Consider the following 12,575-nt stretch of genomic DNA (forward strand, 5'->3'; position numbering starts at 1 on the left):
CCATGACCACTGAAACCACCACCAACATTACCACTTCGGGGACTTTGTTTTGGATTGATTCTTTTATTTGCTCAAACTAGAAAGAATGGATCCGTTTAAATCTCAATGAAACAACAAAATGGATGATTGGAGATGAAATTTACATTTGTGATCAATATGAATCCATCGCCGCTTGATCTGGTGATGGTTCATGCCAAGATCATTTTCTAATGGATTTTAATTTTTTTCATTCTTGAAAGTGAGTTTTTCTCCTATTGTCAATCTTCACTTCGAAAAGGTCTTGCGAATACTTCAATCAGATAAATTAGCTATGGAAATTAGGGTCTAACGGTTGAACAACAATAAATGGTGGTGTGGTGAATAGGGATAAGCAACAATTAGACAATGCACCTTAGGAAGTTTCCTTGAAGATGAAATGGGAACCGAAAGCGCCAGGATTCAAATAACATTGAAGTGAAATTGATTTGTGGTTTCTGTAAGAAGATGCGAGCTAGTGAGATGAGAGTTGTAGTTGCTGTACAAGAACAACCACATATTGCACTAAGTGGTGCTTCTGAGGTTCTCCTTGTTCTGGTAAGAGGGAGACCTAATGGGGAAATAAAAAGGAACACTCACATGAGTTGGGGAAAATTATTTAGGACCGAACCCGACAGATAGAATCAAGGGTTTAAAAACCCATTAAAGCTTCTCATGTGAGGAAGATGACGTGACGCCATCACTCATTAAGATTGTTGGGCTTTAACATCTCATTTTTGTTTTGGGCTTTAACATCTCAATCACGAGCAGCACACGTGTAAGGGTAAATGTGTCAATTTCTAAAATATGGACGGATCACTGTCAATTTTGGCCCAATCGCTAATAAACGAACAATTGGTGACCAACTACAAATTATCCATTTATAATATGGCCCAAAAGCTAAATACCCCTATATTTTAATAAATCTTCATACAATATATTTCAATTTAGCATTAATACGCTAAAAATCACTTAAAAGAACGTTTATATCTTAAGTTTGTCAACTTTATAATTTCATTATAATATTTTATGAAATGAATTTAGTTGATCTTAATTGACTAATACAACTTTAACAAGTTTTTTTTAGTAGTTTGAAGGTTTAATTGTGAAGTGCATTCAATTTTATCATTTTTAACTAATATTTTTAAATCAAATGTATAACATAGTATCCGGCCCTCAAGTCCGGCCCTTCAAGCCCTCTCGAGAGGGTTGAGGGGCGGGTAGAGGCTTTGAGATTTAAGCATTGGCCTGACCCGACCCGACCCTCGAGGCAAATGAAGGTAGGGCTGGCCTGGCCCTCAAAGCATGAGGGCTTCGTTGTTTGATGGCCAGGCCTGGCCGGCCTAGCCCAACCCATTTGACAGCAGCTGTGTATAGGTCTTAGAAAAGAGCGTTTGGTTGTGTCTCGAGCAACCGCCAGGTGGAGGTTAACACCGAATAAATTATGGTGATTCCATCGGGCACTCATCAAATTGGATTGGGCAACCCCTAAAAAAAAAAGAAATTTTACAAATTTGCCATATTACAAGTTTGCCATCAAAGCCCAAGCCCAAAGAACCAATTCAACCCAGATAAAACGAACCCCAAAGATTCGTTTATGTTTACTCAAACGACATGACCATGTCGTTTGAGTAGTTTTTTGAGTTTGAGTTACACTCAAACTACATGGCCAAGTCGTTTGAGTGTATACTCCAACGATATGGATGGACAAGTCGTTTGAAGTGTTACTCACACTAACACTCAAACTACGCCATGTCGTTTGAGTGTACACTCAAACTACATGACCAAGTCGTTTGAGTATACACTCAAACGATATGGCCACGAAGTTTGAGTGTTAATGTAAGCAACAATCAAACGATTTGGTCATGTAGTTTGAGTGTACACTCAAACGACGTGGTCATGTAGTTTGAGTGTACACTCAAACGACATGGCCGCGTAGTTTGAGTGTACACTCAAACGATATGGCCGCGTAGTTTGAGTGTTAGTGCTCAACACTCAAACGACTTGTCCATGTAGTTTGAGTATACACTCAAACGACTTGGTCACGTAGTTTGAGTGTACACTCAAACGACATGGACATGCACTCAAATGATTCCAAACGCACTCAAACGCATCAAAACGACTCAAACGATTTCAATTGAATTAGAAAAATTGAAACCGATTTAAAAATTGGGTTAGAAACAACACAATTACATCAATAAAACTACATGCACTCGTGACTCTTTATCCGTTATGACATAGTATCTTTATAACCAAGTTAAAACATGTAATCAAACATGCTACATGTAATCAAACATGCTAAAATCTAAAATAATAATTTGTTTTATATCTAAACTTGTTATTATTATTATTTTTCAATTGTGAATCATAAACTAGTTTGGGGTTTGGAGTCAGAGAGTTCGGGGTTTAGAAATTTCGCACTCAACATATTTCACTTAATTATTTGAAATAATAATTTGTTTTATATCTAAACTTGTTATTTTTTATTTTATTTTTAAAATTGTGAATCATAAACTAGGTTGGGGTTTAGGGTTTAGAGTTGTTTACAAATTTCGTACTAACATATTTTACTTAATTATTCAAAATAATAATTTGTTTTATTTATAAACTTATTATTTATTATTTTCTTTTTCAAATTTTGAATCATAAATTAGTTTGGGGGTTTGGGGTTTGGGTTTAGGGTTTACAAATTTAGTACCGACATAAAAAAAAAATTAATTTCAAACATATTTCACTCAATTATCCAAATCTAAAATAATAATTTGTTTTATATCTAAACTTGTTATTTTCCATTTTTTTTATTCAATTGTAAATAATAAACTAGTTTGGGGGGTTTAGAGTTTAGGGTTTACAAATATATTTCACTCAATTATTTAAAATATATCAAAATTTCAAATATATATAGAATACTCATTCACTCAGTTTAGAGTTTAGGGTTTACATAGAATACTCAAGTTTCTCTACATACTCAAGTTTCTCTAAATGGAACATGAAGATGAAGAAGAAGTATTTGAGGTAATGTTTGAGGTACAACAACAAATTAGAGAAGAACAACAAATTAGAGAAGGAGAAAATAGAAGATATGTTGAAAGTGAAGAAGTGGAACAAAATGTTGAAGGTCAAGGTGAAGAATTTGAAGACGCGACAAGTCGAAAGCAAATGAAATCTTTGAGAAATCGTCGACGACAAAGTGCAAACCTAAATAATGAGGTAACACTTGATTAAAATGAATACAAAACACTTGATTGATTGAATGAATGAATGAATGGATGCAAAATGAATGAATGCAAACCCGAGCCCAAACGACATGGTTGGGGTCGTTTGGGAACACTATAGAACTACATGGCGGTGTAGTTTGAGAACACTATCGAATCCACATAACGGTGTAGTTTGATAACACTACGTAACGACATATGGGTGTAGTTTGAGAACACTACGAGCGACATGTCCGGTCATTTGGTTACACTATAGGACTATATGGCCGGGTCGTTTGGTAAAACTATAGAACGACTCTCCGGTCGTTTGGGGACACTATAGGACTACATGGTCGGGTCGTTTGGACCCTCTATGAAACTACATGGTCGGGTCGTTTTAGACTAAATTTAATTAAAAGTTTTTTTTTTTTTGTGACTTTGAAACTAAATGCAAATTGTTTGAGACTCTTTGTTTTATTCTTCTATATGTATAATTATTTGCAGCTATATCGGGAACCGATCCTCCGCAAACTCGAATGATGTGGATTGTCAACCGATTTTAAGTGATACAACGTAAAATTTTTATTACGGAAGAGGTATGATCGAGTAGCATTGATTTCATTTTTTTTTTTAAAATTTTCTAAATATAATTTTATTAGTGTATTAATAATAGTTGTTGTTTTATGTGTTTAGGTCTTTCATACACGAAGCAGGCAATCGGTTGGGCAACCGCTAGAGGAAGACAAGTTAATGTTGTTGTGGTCATTGAAAAGTCGGAGTGTGCCAAAGGAAACCGAAAGTAGCAGATTGAATTTGGCTTTATGAAAGTGCTCGGGTGTGTATCGGTTACACAAGAAGGAAGCGCTAAGAGAGGCTAATAAGAGAAGGTTGGGAACCAAGAAATCGGGATGTCCATTTAAGTTAAAAGGTGTTTTCCAATGCAGAATCGTCGATAGTTGGAAAATTGGTGTTCTTAATGGTGTTCACAACCATCCATTGGCTTAAAACCCTTGAAGGACATGCATTTGCTACCGACTAACCGCTCCAGAGTTCGAAAGTATTTGTCGAGATGAGTAAGTGTGGAATAAAACCTAAACAAATATTGGATTCCATCAAGAATAGGTATCATGATAACATCTCTAGTATATCCCAAGTCTACACCGCAAGGCGTAAGGAGAAAATCGATATGAACGGTCTCACACAATTGCGAGATTGGCGTGAGTTGTTAGCAAAAGAACATTATTTTTGAGAAGTTGAGACAGGGATGAGAATACCGAGGAGATAACGGATTGTTATGGGCCCATCCAGAAGGTGTTAAGTTGGCTCGGACTTTTCCAACGGTTTTCATGTTAGACGCTACCTACAAAACTAATGTATCGGTGGCCTTTCATACGCTTTGTTCGGGTGACTTCAACGTGGAAATCTTTCACCGTGGTGTCGTGCCGCTTTCACAAAACAACAAATGACTATGAGTGGGCCCTGATCATTTTAGTGGCTTTCTTGGTGACATAAACCCATCGTGCGGATCGCGAATCCGACGGGGACTTGGCCCCGATGAGTGCCGCTGACAGAGTTTTCCCTAACGCACACAAGTATCTATGTAGATGGCATATCGCTACGTGTGTCCTTTCAAAATGTTACGATATTTTTCCAACTACAGAATTTGTAGAGAAGGCCCAGTTCTCGTGGAACACTGTAGTCAAATCGAAGACAGAGGTTATTTTCCAGCGTAGATGGGATGCTTTGGAAAAATATTACAGGGTTGAGTACTCCAATTTTGTTTGTTATTTGCGAGAGACTTGGTTTCCTCACAGGGATCGATTCGTATGTTGTTGGACTGACCAACACATTAACTTTGGGAGTACAATGACCAATAGAGTTGAAGGATCTCATACTCAGGTGAAGCGTGTACTAGGAAATGCAAACTGTCATGATTTTTTGAGTATGTTTAGCTTAATCCACCCGATTCTAGAGATCCAGATGTCCGAGATTAGAGCTACCTTCGAGAGAAGTATGATTGTAACTTAGCACCACCACCGGATTCCTTTGTTTCGTGAACTCAGAGGCCTTGTCTCACGCAAGTGTTTGGACTTGTTATTTGAAGAAATAGATACCCGCGTAAAGCGTGTTAAAGATGGAGAGATAAGGTGTTGGTGTTATTTGCGCACGAGCCATGGATTGCCATGTGCTCATGAATTAATTGAGTTTGAAGAGCAAGAGCGGTCCATCCCTTTGACTACTATCGACCCCTTTTGGAAAATATTGTCTACTTCTCCCAATGTGTCAGTGGGTGTTGGTCCCGATGTTACACCTTCGATGGACTTGTTCATGAATAGGTTTGCAATGGTTTATGAAGAAGAGCAGAGGGTTATGATTAGGAAGCTTATGGAGATTGCCATACCAGAAAGTACATGGCTAGTACCGCCTCGTGAGGAAGCAAAAACCAAAGGTTGCCTGAAAGGTAGCTGCAGCAGAAAGCTTCCAACTGGGGATGATAACTCTTTAAAGCGAGATCCATCTCATTTTGAACATTCTCAACGTGACCATGAAGAGTGGGTATCGTCACAACCAAACACTACACCCACCCAAAACACCCACACCACACCAAGAAAGAAGTCTTCTCCAAAACTACCAACCCAAAACATCCACACCACACCAACAAATAAGCCTTCTCCAAAAACACCAAAAACAACCACACCAAGAAATAAACCTTCTCCCAAAACACCAAAAACAAGCACACCAAGAAATAAGCCTTCTCCAAAAATAGTCACACCACGAAATGTGAGAGATGACTTAGACTTTGGAAAGACGAGGGGTCCTAAGGATTACGGGTTGGATATTCCTGAAGAAATGCATAAATACATTGTTAGAGTCCATGACCCTGTTGGCGATGACAACTGCGGTTATAGAGCTTTCTGCATTGCATTAGGAAGAAGTCAAGAAGAATGGCCACAGATGAGAAGCGGAGTTGTATGCGAAGAGCTTTATCGACAACCTCCCCTTTATTGTACTTTGTACAATCAAAGTGAGGTTTTTATTCGATGAAGGAAATCCTACATGAAGAAGGTTACACACTCTTAAATAAGTGGATGAGCATGCCTTTGTCGGATACTTATTTGCTTCAAGATTTAATGTTGTCCTTATGCATTTAGGAGCTCGTCGCTGCTTCCTTCTCATGCCACCGAGAACCCAAGCAAATTCTCGAGAGAGTGACCCAAGTGTTGGGTAAGCGCATACATGTTGGTGGAAATCATTTTGTCAATGTTGAACTTGTTGAAGATTGTCCGGTTCCTCCAAGAATGCTACCAATGGCTTAGAGCTCGATATGATATTGCTGAAAGTTGAATTTGGCCTTGACAAGCAAAGGCAATTGCAATTTATGGCATTGAACATTCCCAATTTAATATGGGAAAAGGAGCTCGTTGAAGACCCAACAGTACATGTTATTAACTAAGTTGTTTGTATGTTGTCGATATGATATTTTGATGTAATTTGTATTTTGATGTAATTTGGAACAAGTGTAATTTGATTTGATTTGGAAATCGAGTAATCAACTAAGTTGATTCGGACGGCAATCGAGTGATTTGAAAATCGAGCGATCGACTAAGTGATATATTGATGTAATTTGATATTTTGATGTAATTTGGAACAAGTGTAATTTGATTTGATTTTTATGTTATTTGGAAATAATGTTAGGGCTTTTATTTGATTTGATTTGGAAATCGAGTGATCGACTAAGTTGATTCGGACGGCAATCGAGTGATTTGGAAATAGAGCGATCGACTAAGTTGATTCGACTAAGTTGATTCGGATGGCAATCGAGTGATCGACTAGTTGATTTGGATGGCAATCGAGTGATTTGAAATAATGTTCGTATGTTGTCAATAATGACCAAAACTACACGGTCAAGTCGTTTATTTTAATCCCAAAATGACCCACCACATCGTTGGGATTAAAGACAAACGACATGAACAAGTCGTTTGTATTTTATACCAAACGATGTGACCATGTCGTTTGGTATAAAAGTCAAACGATCTGGCGAAGTCGTTTGGCCTTTATACCAAACGATGTGGCCATGTTGTTTGGTATAAATGCCAAACGATGTGGATGGGTCGTTTGGGATTAAAAGAGAACGATCTGCCGAAGTCGTTTGGTATAAAGGGAAAACGATCTGATGTGGTCGTTTGGCCTTTATGCCAAATGATCTTGGCCGGGCCGGAAAAAAAAAAAATTCAAAATTCATTTTGTTTTTACAACACTTTCATATTCATCAAATTCCACTTTTCCATTCAAACATCAAATATCAAACACTCATTCATCAAATATCAAACACTCATTCATCAAATTCATCCATTCATATTCATCAAATTCCATTCAAACATTAAACATCATTCATCCATTCAAACATCCAATATTCATTCAAACATCATATCCATCCATTCATTCGAAGTTAACAAAATTACAAACCCTAAACTGAAACAAATTACATCCATCAAACTAAAACTGAAACAAAGTTAACAAAGCTTCAAATAATCCATCCATCAAACAAATTACAAAGTTACAAACCCTAAACTGAAACAAATCAACTATAGCGCCCACCAATGTACTTGCACCTAGTCAAGTTGTGCGCTGTTCAAGGAGGACCTTGCTTCCTCCGGCATATAATTCCCACCAATTGCAGACCTCTCTCTAGCAAACGATCGGGTTTCATCGATGACGCCGATTAAAAAAAAAAAAAGGAAAATCAAGATAAGTTACCAATCGAATGCAAAAAATCGCAGTTAGAGAAACTCAATTAAAAATCACAATACTTACAATCGGTGAACAGTTAGGCAGTGTCTCTAGGGAGGGATGAATAGGAAGAAGCTCAGGGTTCACCAAAACTACATGAGAATTCCTCGCATACCAAGTCATGTAGTTTTGATGACACTCCCATGGATAAGACAAAATAGGTCTTCGGTTGTAGGGTTGGATCACGTGATTCTGCCACGACTCCTAGTAAAGTGGCCCAATATTGGTCCAGCTTACCTCATACCCGCGTCCTGCCACAGTTCTTGTTCTCCAATTTGGTATTGGAGGATCTTTAGGTACAAGTTGCACGCGGACCTAACCGACGCACCACCCTTGCAACAACAGTAAAGCTCGACAATGTTGAAAAAACATAGCAATCCCTCAAAAAATGCAATGTCATCGATCGGGTTTGTATCTCTGATATTTTTGTAGGGATGTCAAACAACCTGAAACAAAATCAAATGTGTCATTAACAACTCCAATGATCAATTACTAAAAAAAAAATATAAACAAACTTAAATACCAAATTGTCATTGAATTTAATACTTACATTGAACTCATTCAAATCATCAATTATCGCTCGATAAAATTGCAATGCATACGTTGTATTGTAATAGTGTGGAGCGACTGGGATGTGTCTATGAGCATGCGACTGAGACGAGATATAGTTGAAGTTTGGGACTGTCATGAATACCGGAAAATACTCATAGATCCATACCTAGATATACACAAATAATTAACATATTGATAGAGTAATAAAATTAACATTAAAAAAAATAAACTCTAAAATACTCAAGTTTTACCTATAGAAGAGTCATATAGCCTGTAACCCCTTTCACCTTCGCACATGTGGCAGCCCCGAGACCTCTATATAAAAACGCCAAAATTGCTGCACCCCATGCATACTCTTCTATCTCACTGAATTTCAACAACGGCCTCAGATAACATATAGGCACTCCAGTCCCAGACTTGTCAGTAAAAATGGCACATCCAAAGAAAAACAGGATAAAATCTCTAATAGCCCGTTGAACATCCTGGAAACTCGAGGCCTTCTCCACCACCTTCCCAACAGCGTCACATATAGGGCTATCATGAACCTTGTTCGCAAAATGCTTCCGGATGAATTCTAGCCTTACTTTTGAAGTGAACCTACTAGCTTCCATCTCCGCCCTAATCAAATCAATAGGGAGCCCCAGACCAATATGTAGGAGATTTATCGATTGTTGTAAGTTCAGCTCACTGTCCCCTTACACCGCTCTTCCTCTAACTGTGACTCCACAGATTTGGACAACATCGTCCAAAGTCACAGTCATCTCCCCAACTGGCATATGGAAGGTGTTGATCTCTAGATGCCATCTCTCCACAAACGCAGAGATCAATGGTGGATCCATATGCTTGTGATAACCTTCCACGAGATCAAACAACCCAGTCCTTCTCAACTACACGACAAATCTCGGAGACCTTTCACATTCATTTTTGAAATCCCATTGTGATAACTTCGCTAAGTGTGAAACACACTTCAACGCTCCGCGATCCTCCTGAAACAACCGAGCGCATTAGATATATATGAACAGAAACAAAAGATTTTGTAAAAGAAAATCAAAGTACACAAGAAAAACAAAATATTACCCTTCTCTCCCAAACATCGCGAGCGACATGCACCGCATAGTCATACAACAACTCTGACTCATACGGGCCTCCCCCATACACACCTCTTTGGAACTCTAAATCATCATTGGATTTTCTTATGAAATCCAATACCGGAGGTGTTTCTTCCACTGGTGGTACGTCTTCTACCACATATTCTTCCACATCAACATCCTGCTCATCCTCCTCCTCACCCTCCTCTTCTACTATACTCTTCCCTTTGTCCATATTTACATCTAAACCTACATTAGTATCACTATCTACACTATCTTCACTAGACGAATCAACCTCAGGAACCTCTTTTTCCAAATAGTCCCCTCTACGCGCTGATGCCGTTAAGCCGTCTGCCCTTTGTCTTTTTCTTCCAACTGCGTCACCGCTAGAGGAACCGCCACCAAAAAATTTCTTAACACCCTTGAATGTAGTTTTCGCTACATTCTTCACATTCTTTGATCGAGGACCCATCGCTACAAAGAAAAATAAAACAAGTATTAGTAAACCATATTTAAATAAACAATGTACAAAGAAAACCACTAGAAAAAAGAGATCATCCCAGTCTTAAAACTAATATACTTATAAGCTTGCTATGATAACTCCAAGTATATATGAAGAAATAGAATGAGGCGTTACACTATCCAAATTCTATCGAATTTTGGGCAGAGTTTCCTTTGTTTAGTCAACATTTCGTATACTTAAACCTGTCATAACCTGAAAATCAATAATGACATCTTTCCAACAACCATATGTACATAACACCCTATAAAATATTCAACCCACAATACAATTTCTTAGTACCTGGTACTAGTAGAACTAAAAGTTTTTGAATCTATCCAGCGTTCTTTTCATGATCCTAAACTTTACATAAACTGGTACCTGGTACTAGTAGAACTAAAAGTTTTTGAATCTAGATTCTAAATCTTAAGCTAGATGTAGACCACGTCATTTAGATGATATGGTCCATAGACATGGAGAGAAGTGAGAAGTCACCCCTTCTTATAGTAAGATATTCACTATAAACTAAAAGGAACATTGCATATTTTTCTCTAGATACTAAGTATAGATAGTAGTCGTGGTATCGAAAAGCACATAATCTGATATCTAAAGTACCTTTGTGAAAGTCTTTGAGAAAGTCCAACACGGTTAATTTGAGTGTGTGTGTGCCAGAGAATTTATAACCTGCAAAGGGTAATAATAATAAAACAATAGTTTCAATAACAATATCGAATAAAAGTTAGAGTGCAGGACAACAGAAAGTATCAGCAGCAAAAGACTAAAAACTAAAGTTAATCAAGCTTTTTCTACTCTAAATGCGAGATCCAAGTACAAAGGGAAGTTTAAAGGGAAAAGGTTGATATCTTCAAACTTTGAAATTTTGGCCAATTTCCGACGTATAAACAAGGAATCAATGAAACAGGAAGCAATTAACAAGGAAGCAATGAAAACTTGTGAGAACACAAAAACCATAAAAATAACAAACCAAGAAAAACAAATAAATAAATAAGTGTAGAGAAAGCAAATGATACAGTTGTAGAGAAAGCAAATCATCCCCCACCGTGCATTCTACATGTCCTTATTATTTGTTTGCAACATGACATTTATCAAAAACAAAAACAAAGTTACATGTACCAAAATAAACACTCATAACTATATGATTACAATGGCCTACCAAAAAAAAAAAAAAAAAAAAAAATATATATATATATATATATATATATATATATATATATATATATATATATATATATATATATATATATATATATTCTATTTGAAGCTAATTGGAGCATCATATTCTAAAGAGTCCTATTATCAAAACGAGTTGAGAATACCCCTCGGATTGATAAACCCGCTACCTCAACTTCCCCATTTGTTTTCGATTCACAACCATGGTTCTTTTTTTATATTGAGTAGTTAGAATTTTAGACAAGTCAGAGATTTACATTATCTGTTGAAAAGTAAATAATAACTTGATAGTTGACTGTTTTCGTTATTATTACGTACAACAATCATGCAGCAATTATAAATACTGTAAATGAAGTGGGACAAGAAAGTGATATAAAGAAATTAAGTATAGCGAAGAATGTAAAACCTCAAAAGAGAAAGCACCTACACAAATCATGCAGGTTAAAAACTACTCAACAAAATGAAAGTGAATAGGCAGAACTGAGTGAAACACAACAACACAAACATAGCAACGAGTGAAATAGTCAGTGACGAATAGAAAGAGAGATAAAACTAAGGGTGCTACACTACTACCTAATGTTTTCTATAGCTAGCATCAAGGACCACACCAAAACTCAGACTGTACATAACACTCAAACATTAAGGTGATGTGAACGACCTGAGGTCATCACCTTTTGAATTGTTGCTACAATAACCTTCAACGACTTGACCTGTATTGAATATTTCAAAACATGAAAGTGACCTTAAATCTAACCAATGATGAAATGGATCAATACAAGCCCACACTTAAATTCCATCCCTAGCCTCTGGGATACAACACTTGGGTGAACCGTGACTGATCTAACCAAGAGAGGGTTCTCTACTTTATATTCCTAAGTCCATTATAGATTATAAGAGAACAATTAGTCAATAGGCTCTTGCTCTGTATCATAAAATATGCTTTACTAACTCATCCGAAAGTAACATAACGAAAGCAAAACCAATTATCTTGTGATTCTTCGACCTACCATATCGGTCATTCTCTATCTCGGGGGATAGAACCTAAAATGAGATGATCCCGTTAACTTCAAGTAGGAGGTGTATTTCTAACTCTCTTCTTGAGACACCTAGCTAGTAGCTTGATCTTCTATCCCGATCAAAACTATAAGTCCTTTTATGTAAACACCAAGTAGGAGGTGTATTGGCCACTTTACCAAGTGACACTTGAATTAAGCCAAACCATAAAACAAATTCAATCTTTCAAAA

General features: G+C 37.1%; 1 protein-coding gene across 1 annotated transcript; it reads right to left on the reverse strand.

Moving 5' to 3' along the window:
• Positions 1-8,331: 8,331 nt before the first annotated feature.
• LOC147489013 (uncharacterized) lies at positions 8,332-10,779 on the reverse strand. Its single transcript, XM_086572528.1, has 5 exons — positions 10,755-10,779; positions 9,630-10,114; positions 8,804-9,538; positions 8,551-8,718; positions 8,332-8,446 (listed from the first exon to the last, which is right to left on the reverse strand). Exons 2-3 carry the CDS (start codon positions 10,110-10,112, stop codon positions 9,440-9,442), a joined length of 582 nt encoding a protein of 193 aa, XP_086428654.1. The 5' UTR covers positions 10,113-10,114; positions 10,755-10,779; the 3' UTR covers positions 8,332-8,446; positions 8,551-8,718; positions 8,804-9,439.
• Positions 10,780-12,575: the final 1,796 nt, after the last annotated feature.

Source organism: Coptis chinensis, chromosome 7, assembly GCF_015680905.1.
Source record: "Coptis chinensis isolate HL-2020 chromosome 7, ASM1568090v1, whole genome shotgun sequence".
Lineage (NCBI taxonomy): Eukaryota > Viridiplantae > Streptophyta > Magnoliopsida > Ranunculales > Ranunculaceae > Coptis > Coptis chinensis.

Coding starts and splice junctions, on each gene's coding strand:
- LOC147489013 (XM_086572528.1), bottom strand. CDS start 10,112: ATGGGTCCTCGATCAAAGAATGTGAAGAATGTAGCGAAAACTACATTC. Junction 9,539..9,629: donor GCGATGTTTGGGAGAGAAGG/GTAATATTTTGT, acceptor CGGTTGTTTCAG/GAGGATCGCGGAGCGTTGAA.